Below are 8,103 nucleotides of genomic sequence, written 5' to 3'. Positions count from 1 at the left end.
GTATATTACTTCCTGGTCCACCTGTGTAGGATAAACAAAATGTAATTTAGAGAAAGACTGAAAGGTGTCAGCCTGGTTACTCCAAACTCTTTCCATACAGAGCTTTAAAGGAGAGTTGAATTTGTTCTTCTGGACGTAGAACAGATTAACTTTTTGGATTTCGTTCTATGGATGATTGAGCATGCATGAAGACAATACTGGAAGATTAATTTGATCAATTAGACATTTTACTTTCCACTGTCAGTATATTCACTGAAAATCCTAGACTTGAGTTCTTGATAGGACAGCAGTTGTTTACCTTGCCTAAGTGTTTTTTCTTGGGTCTAACTTCAGCGTATGCTACCTCCACTCCGGCCTGCATTGGAAAACAGAAAATAATTAGAACATCTGCAAAACTGTACTTATAAAAGTTTTCCCTATCAATTAATTTAGCTATTCTTGTAGAATCATGTACCAAGCTCACAGAGAAATAAATCAATATAACTCACCATTGCTGTGGCTGATGAGTCTGCTTTTCTCTGCTCTAGAGAAAAAACAAAGCACCTGTTACAGACTCTGTGTTAACAATGCAAAATAGCCAACAATAATGCATAAATTCAAGTAAATACTATTTGGATTTAAATCAAAGTTTAACAAGACTTACTGTTTCTCAGTATCAACCAGATGAACAACACCACAATTACAATAAAGATCAACACACTCAGAGGGATGATGAGGATCTTGAGGTCAAATGAAGCTCTGCAACATGCAGTTTGAGAACACATAATTAAGTTGAGCATAAAAGGTTTTTAGTCAAAATAACAGTTTTGTCGCTAAATCTACTGCAAATACAAAAGATATCTGACCTTTGTTGTCCATTTTTAAATGTGGTAATTGTTCTATCTCCAGTAAAAGTATGGGCAGTAGCTATAATTCAACAAAACAACAGTCAGTACTAGAGTACTGTAACAATGATTGTCCTCTGAGAGTACTAACATTTATAAATGGATGGATTTCATACACGTAACAATGATTGTGCTAATATCTCTTGTGCACATGTCAAGTTCATAATTACTTGCAGTACTCACTGGTGATTGGTTTCTCAGTAACAGTTAAATATACTGGTATCTGAATGTCCCCTTTAGCACACCAATACCAGCCACTGTCCTCTGACTGTAGTCCACTCATTGTCACTGTGAAAACATTTGGTTTGCTCATATAAGCGGTCACTGTTGTTCCATCTATGGATCCAGATGATCCTGTCACACAGTTCCTGCCCAGCCTGCACCACTTCATTTCTCCAGAGTTACTGTGGTGACATCTAATAGTTATGCTTTCTCCAATGTATCCTGTAATCCTCTGATGATCCACATAGAGACTGGGGGTATCTTCAAGGACAAACATTAAAATAAATAAAGTAATGAGTGGATAGAAGGACAAAAAATACAGATTTGAAAAACCATTGGCAATTTAGACTTCACGTCTATTTCTATTAACTTTTAATAACAACAACTTTAAAATGTTAACAAAGATGGAACCTCACCACTGGTAACTGACAGTTGAAAATGCTCTCCATAATCCGGTCCATTATTAATCTCCACCATACACCAGTAATCAGTGTTTTCATTTGTCAGATTGTTTATAGTTACAGTAAAAAAAAATTGTTTTTTATCATCAGAGATTGAATATTTTCCTGAAGGGTCTGCTGTGTTTGTTTTTAATACATCGCTGCAGGATCTCCATTTAGATCCTTCACACAAGTACTTCACATGGTTTTTGTATTTGGACTCATAGAGACATGGGATGGAGATAGATTTCCCAGTTTTCACTGATACTTCACTGACTGTAGTTATGCTGTGAACTCCTGCAAAGAAACAAATGCACATTTTAATAGAATAGTTCTGTTGATTATCTACATGTTTTCAGAATTAAATGTTTTGCTAATAAAATAAAATCTCTTTTAGTAAGTTATTACAAATTACAAATTAATACTATTGGAAATTGAAAATCAACAGAGATGCTAAGCAAATTTTTAAAAGCCCCTGCCACATACCTGTTAGTCCAGTGATGATATAAATAATCCTGAGACAGAGAGCCATATTGATAAGTGAGCAGACAAAATCGTATGAACTGTTGCACTTGAAAACTCCAAGTGCAACACTTCCTATTTTTCAACTCTAAGTATGCCACTGCCACTGCAGTTGCAATCACTCTTCCTCCTATGTAAAACACACAAAAGTGAGCTGACAAAGGACCAGCCCCTCCCCTATCTTCACTGTGCGCTTATGCACGTTGTAGGAAAACTTTAGTTCGGAAGAAGTGGCGAAAAGGTGGAGCTTGAAAACTGAGAGAAAACAACAAAAAGCAAGCTAGTAATAGTGTGTCAAATTTACCGACTTGTTAGCTGTGGGGCTTTAGTACCAGTAACAACTCGTAACCAGGCCTCACAGTCTCAGGAGGCTACTGGTGGAGCACCAGCTGTAGATAAGTGAGGAAGAGACAAAGTAAAATTATAGACTATAGATGGAGGAACATAAATAGGATATGAGAGATTCAAGGATTTGGGTTAAATAATTGGCTACTTTAACCATGAGCCACTGCTAACAGCTAAAGTGTAGCTTTAAATTTTGACGTTCTGCAATGCAACAAAGAAATAAATAACAGCAACTGTACCAAACTGATTAAAAACTGTCAAACAAAATGAAATGCATAGATATATGTATAATATATAGATATATGGCACACCGGCCATATTGACTTTTTGTCCCCATCCAGCTCTGAGGGGACTGCACTACCAGAAGGCAACACTGCAGACCTTGAGAATAACTAAGGCTACGTTCACACTGCAGATGAAAGTGCATCATATCTGACTTTTTTGACCCTTTGTGACACATATCCGATCATGGTATGACAGTGTGAACAGCACAAATCCAATATTTTCAAATCCGACCTGGGCCACTTTCGTATGTGGTACTGATCTGATGTTTTAGACAGCGACTGCTGTTTGAATGGTCAAGTCGCATTAAATCCGTCTTTTACGTCACTAACACAAGACAGACGGCAATTATCAGCACCGAAGAAGCGCTGGAGAAGCATCCGAGAAGACATCGTGAATGCTTCCTAGCCATCCCGTGTAGATGTTAGTGAAACTGTTGGGAAGACGCTGGAGAAACGTGAAGATTTTATTTGTACTGTATAATCTGCTGATTCTGACAGAAATCTGCAACTAGCCTTTGAAGCACCGCTCCTCTCTAAAACAGCAATAAGGATAATTATTAGGCCATATGTAAATAACAAAATAATTTTATAACTTAAAGCAAAATTGGAAAATGTAAAGTCTGAAAAAAGTCTTTATATTAAGGGCCATCAGTCAAACAATACTGTTTGGTCTGGGTCTAAACAGAACGCGTTGTGTGTGACGGCTTCTTTTGCGCATGCGGGCCACTTTGACGGTTCACACTAGAGCGTGTTTGCTGTCAAATTTTATTTGTAGTGTGAACAAGCAGACAAAAAATTGAATTTGAGCATTAAGGCCTGCAGTGTGAAAGTAGCCTGAGTACGGTGGAATCTCACAGGCAAATGGGAACCATGAAGATGTTACTAGGAAGGCCGCAACCACCAAATACCTCCAGAGTGTAAGTCAAGTCCTGAGGACTCAGCTGAATGGAAAGAACAAGATCCTGGGCTATTAATACCTACACCATGCTAGTCATCAAATACCCTGCTGGTTTAATAAGCTGGGCAAAGGAGAAGTTAGATGCCACTAACTCTGTCCTATGCATGGAGGGTTTTAGTCCCAAATATAGCACCCTGAGACTGTAGGCTAAGTGGAAGGAAAGAGGCTGAGGATGTGTGTGTCAGAACCGTGTCCAGGATGAAACAACAAATATCCATGATTGCATCAGGAAGATGGCCACAACTGTTCTAACTTACAGCTGATTCTGAAATGTTTAGGAAATTTAACAAAGTGACTTGTTGCAGTGGTGGCGTCCTATTACAATACCACTGCAGTACCGATTTAGTGAGCTCTTTAGAATGACTCATTACACACATATTTATGTTTAAAAAATGTACGTAAAGGCAGACTGCATGCTTAATCGTTCCAAATAGTATATCATTCCACTCTCATTCAACAAAGATGATAGAAGTCAGGATTAGCCATTATTGTTGATGCTTGCAATGCTTCTTTATTACAATAAAAAACAAGAATAATGTCACTGATCTCTATAAAAGAGCAAACAGATCAACGCTTCTTTGACTCCCTTTGCAAATATGCAGGAATATACTTTAGGAATATAGTTTGTTAAACAACAGTTAAACGTGACAAAAAAGTTGCCAAGTTATAATATTTAAATATTTCAGTGGAGAGTAGCTAATGTGCTGTATGTAGCTTCTGTGCCTTTTTCTTCACCCTGTTGGAGAACAGAAACAAAAATGACAGTTGGGGGGGGGGGAGCAGAATGTGACCACATTCCAAGTGACACACAAAATACCAGGACAACAACATTTTAAACGAAGGAAACACAGGAAGTGGGAAACAGGATGCGGTTGCTATCATGTTTAATATTTACCATTTTGATACTTTGATTCTTTATGGTCACAACTGAACTGTATGTGATTTCCCCATCACCTTCTGTAAATGACCCCTGGGAATGAACAAAAATAGAAAGCCAACACTTTACAGTTCCAACATGCTTTAAAAAAAATGTCTACTTATATTCTTAAATATAAATGTTTAGCTGTGGTATGTTAGGGCTACCTCAGCTGTTTTTCTTCCCACATTTCTTACACTGGCGTATGTCACTTCCTCATCAATCTGTGTAGAATCGTTAATTGTTCCAAAATGTAATTTACAGAAAGACTAAACGCTGTCAGACTGGTGTCACACAGAACTCTTTGCATGTAGACCTGTCACACAGGATCTCTTACCTTTGCTGTGGGAGTTGATTCTGCTTTTCTCAGCTCTAGTAAAAGATAACTGCTGTTACTGACCGTGTAACAATGCACAATATTCAAAACTTTAATTGCATTTTAAATGTTTCAATGATTTCAATAACACTTACTTTGTCTTATTATAAACCAGATAAGAAAAGCTACAATTACAACCACGACCAGCAGGCTCAGAGGAATGATGAGGATCTTTAGGTCAAATGGAACTCTGCAAAATGTATAATTTAGTTAAGCTTAACAAGGAACAATGACATGCATAAAGGAATTTTTGACAGTTCCCCTTACAAGAACAGTTCATTAAATACTGCACATAAAACTGAAAAACAAACCTTTCTTGTTTGTCTTCAAATGTGTGAATTGTTCCATTTCCAGTAACTTGAGCAACAGTAGAGGCAGTGGCTATAATTAAATATACATAAGTAATTACTAGAGCACTATGACAATCATTATCCTAATATCTCTTAGAGTACTAACATTTAAAAATGGATAGAATTGATATATATGTGGAGTTTATGATAGCTTGCTGTACTCACTGGTGATTGGTTTCTCAGTAACAGTTAAATATACTGGTATCTGAATGTCCCCTTCAGCACACCAATACCAGCCGCTGTCCTCTGACTGTAGTCCACTCATTGTCACTGTGAAAACATTTGGTTCTCTCATATAAGCGGTCACTGTTGTTCCATCTATGGATCCAGATGATCCTGTCACACAGTTCCTGCCCAGCCGGCACCACTTCATTTCTCCAGAGTTACTGTGGTGACATCTGATAGTTGTGCTTTCTCCAATGTATCCTGTAATCCTCTGATGATCCACATAGAGACTGGGGGTCCCTTAAAGTTCACAAAAAATATAATACATACAAAAACCCTTCAAAATTCATTGAAATTCAGACTTAAGACATCTTCTCTTATTGACGTTTAACAACAAATGAGAGCACATTCAGTCTTTTTTAGTAAAATAAAAACATATTTGTTGTTTTTTTTTGTTAGAAATCGTGACAAGAAATCCTGGAAACAATGTAAAATATGTACAAAGATGTGCACTTACCACTGGTAACTGACAGTTTAAAATATTTTCGATAATCTGCTCCATTATTAATCTCCACCACACACCAGTAGTCAGTGTTTTCATAGGCCAGCTGGTTTATAGTCACAGTGAAAATTTGCTGTTTTTTGTCATCAGAGATTGAATATTTTCCTGAAGGGTGTGCTGCGTTTGTTTTTACTGCATAGCGGCAGGAGTTCCAATAATATCCTTCACACAAGTACTTCACATGGTATTTGTATTGGGACTCATAGAGACATGGGATGGAGATAGATTTCCCAGTTTTCACTGAGACTTTACTGACTGTAGTTATGCTGTGAACTCCTGCAGAGAACAAATAAAGTATTATATTATTTCGTTTGCTTAAAATGTTTTTTCTTTTTGGCTTATATTTTGTACATGAACAGAACAAATAAAGCACTTTAGTGGAATAATTCCATTGATCGGCTAAAATAAAAACAATTACAAGGCTATTACAAATATATTTTTGTTATTGGAACTTTTATAAATCAGCATAAAAATTAATAAACAAGCTAAAGGACTTTAAAAGCCTCCCCCTCATACCTGTTAGTCCAGTCAACATATAAATAATCCTGGCATAGAGAGCCATATCGATACATGAACAGAAAAAACAGTGTGAGCTCCACTTCCTTTTTTTCATCCTTATTTGCAGCTGTCACTTCAGTTTCTGTTATTCTTCCTCATATGTAAATCAGTAATTTTACATAAGTTGGCTCACAAAATAAAGAGTGTATGTAGTAAATAGTAATACATCCAACATCTGTCAAGCTGGTGGCTTTTCAAAACCCATCATTCTTAGCAACATATAGAAAATTGAAAAAGAAAATAGAACAGAGAAAACTAAAATATACAAATGTAGTCAAAACAGGAAAGTGAAAGGGTTTCATTGTGCAAATTAAATACTGTTCTACATTGTGCAAGGTCATCTTCTCTGAGCGGGTGTCAGTTCTTTGGTAACGTGAGTGACATTTCTGTGGTTTCTGACAACTTTTCCTGTTACTCTGACTCAGTGTCTGGTAAAGCCACAATGTGCTTCTCAGTGTCAAAATTTAAACCAAACAGTGCAGATGTGATTAAAGTGCACATTCTGAACTTTAATTCATAATCATTAACATACATTTTAGTTCCACCATATATCAATTACAACACTTGCCACCTCATTTTAGGGCACAACAGTGCTTGGGACAAAGTAATGGTAGGTACATGAATGCAGTCATGTTTAATACTTTGTTGCATATCCCTTGCATGCAGTGCCAGCTGTCATAGATGCTCACCACCTTTTTGATGTCTATCTATCAGGTGACTAACCTTTTGGGGCTTGAGAAAGTTTTGTGTTGCCTTAGCAGTAAGTTATCTTGTTGCAGGATGAAGAGTTATTCAATGCAGGCATTGCAGGCATTTACTGGAACATGAGCAGATGTTTCCATCTTCCTCAGAATTCATTCTGCAACTTCCATCAGCCATCAGCAGTTACATCATCAATGAAGATAAGTTAGTTAATACCTGTAGCAGCCATATATGCCAAAGCCATAAAATACTAAACTATAATGTTACGGGCCCCAGGAATGGTGCCACAATAACAAAGATGAAATCCCTGCTTGCTTAAGCGATTAAATGCCACTGTAAGTTTACAGTGAATTTACAGTAATATTCAACTGTATTTAAGGCAAACCACACTCTTATCTGGTTGAAATTAAAGTGGATAACTGTACCTGTTCTGAATACTGAAACTGATCAAAAATAAACATCTTTTACAGCACACTGAACATGAAACTTACTTCTCTATACCGTGTGCAACTTCCATCTATTTCACAACTCATTAAGAGTCACATATTAAACAGCTTCATACTTTTGCAAAAACCTCAATTATACTTAAGCAATAAAACATGTTTGTATCAAAAACTTTATATAAAATAGTGTGCGGGAGTGCCAACCTTCATAATGAAAAGAAAACAAATCTATACGCATGACCTTCCTGCAAGACAATGCTCTGGGCGTAAACGACCCACAATACCAAAACATTACCGTGACGTTTCTGGTAGCGGCCTGCGCAGCCTGACCCCGCTGTCTCAGACTGACGGAGGTCCACGCGGGGCTGCTCGTACT

The 8,103-nt window shown here is 37.2% G+C and overlaps 2 protein-coding genes across 3 annotated transcripts; both read right to left on the bottom strand.

Moving 5' to 3' along the window:
* Window positions 1–6: 6 nt before the first annotated feature.
* On the bottom strand, window positions 7–2,651 carry LOC102194399 (polymeric immunoglobulin receptor-like; the record flags this gene model as incomplete). Its single annotated transcript, XM_005727503.1, has 8 exons — window positions 2,033–2,651; window positions 1,523–1,843; window positions 1,068–1,367; window positions 846–906; window positions 644–738; window positions 489–523; window positions 299–355; window positions 7–21 (listed from the first exon to the last, which is right to left on the bottom strand). Coding segments are annotated over exons 1-8 (930 nt in total), but the record flags the coding sequence as incomplete, so codon positions are not given.
* A 1,402-nt stretch (window positions 2,652–4,053) lies between these two features.
* LOC102194103 (polymeric immunoglobulin receptor-like) lies at window positions 4,054–6,594 on the bottom strand. 2 transcript variants are annotated; one of them, XM_005727502.1, is made up of 9 exons: window positions 6,541–6,594; window positions 5,980–6,300; window positions 5,463–5,762; window positions 5,259–5,328; window positions 5,043–5,137; window positions 4,909–4,943; window positions 4,739–4,795; window positions 4,551–4,625; window positions 4,054–4,391 (listed from the first exon to the last, which is right to left on the bottom strand). In XM_005727502.1, exons 1-9 carry the CDS (start codon window positions 6,584–6,586, stop codon window positions 4,338–4,340), a joined length of 1,053 nt encoding a protein of 350 aa, XP_005727559.1. In that variant the 5' UTR covers window positions 6,587–6,594; the 3' UTR covers window positions 4,054–4,337. The 2 variants fall into 2 exon arrangements, with proteins under 2 accessions (XP_005727559.1, XP_013764853.1); XM_013909399.1 differs by lacking the exon at window positions 4,054–4,391 and having other exon boundaries at window positions 4,401–4,625.
* Between the last annotated feature and the right edge of the window lie 1,509 nt (window positions 6,595–8,103).

The sequence above is a fragment of the Pundamilia nyererei genome, unplaced genomic scaffold (assembly GCF_000239375.1).
Source record: "Pundamilia nyererei isolate P.nyererei 1_Seehausen unplaced genomic scaffold, PunNye1.0 scaffold00024, whole genome shotgun sequence".
NCBI lineage: Eukaryota > Metazoa > Chordata > Actinopteri > Cichliformes > Cichlidae > Pundamilia > Pundamilia nyererei.
This window is presented reverse-complemented; position numbering and strand designations above follow the sequence as displayed.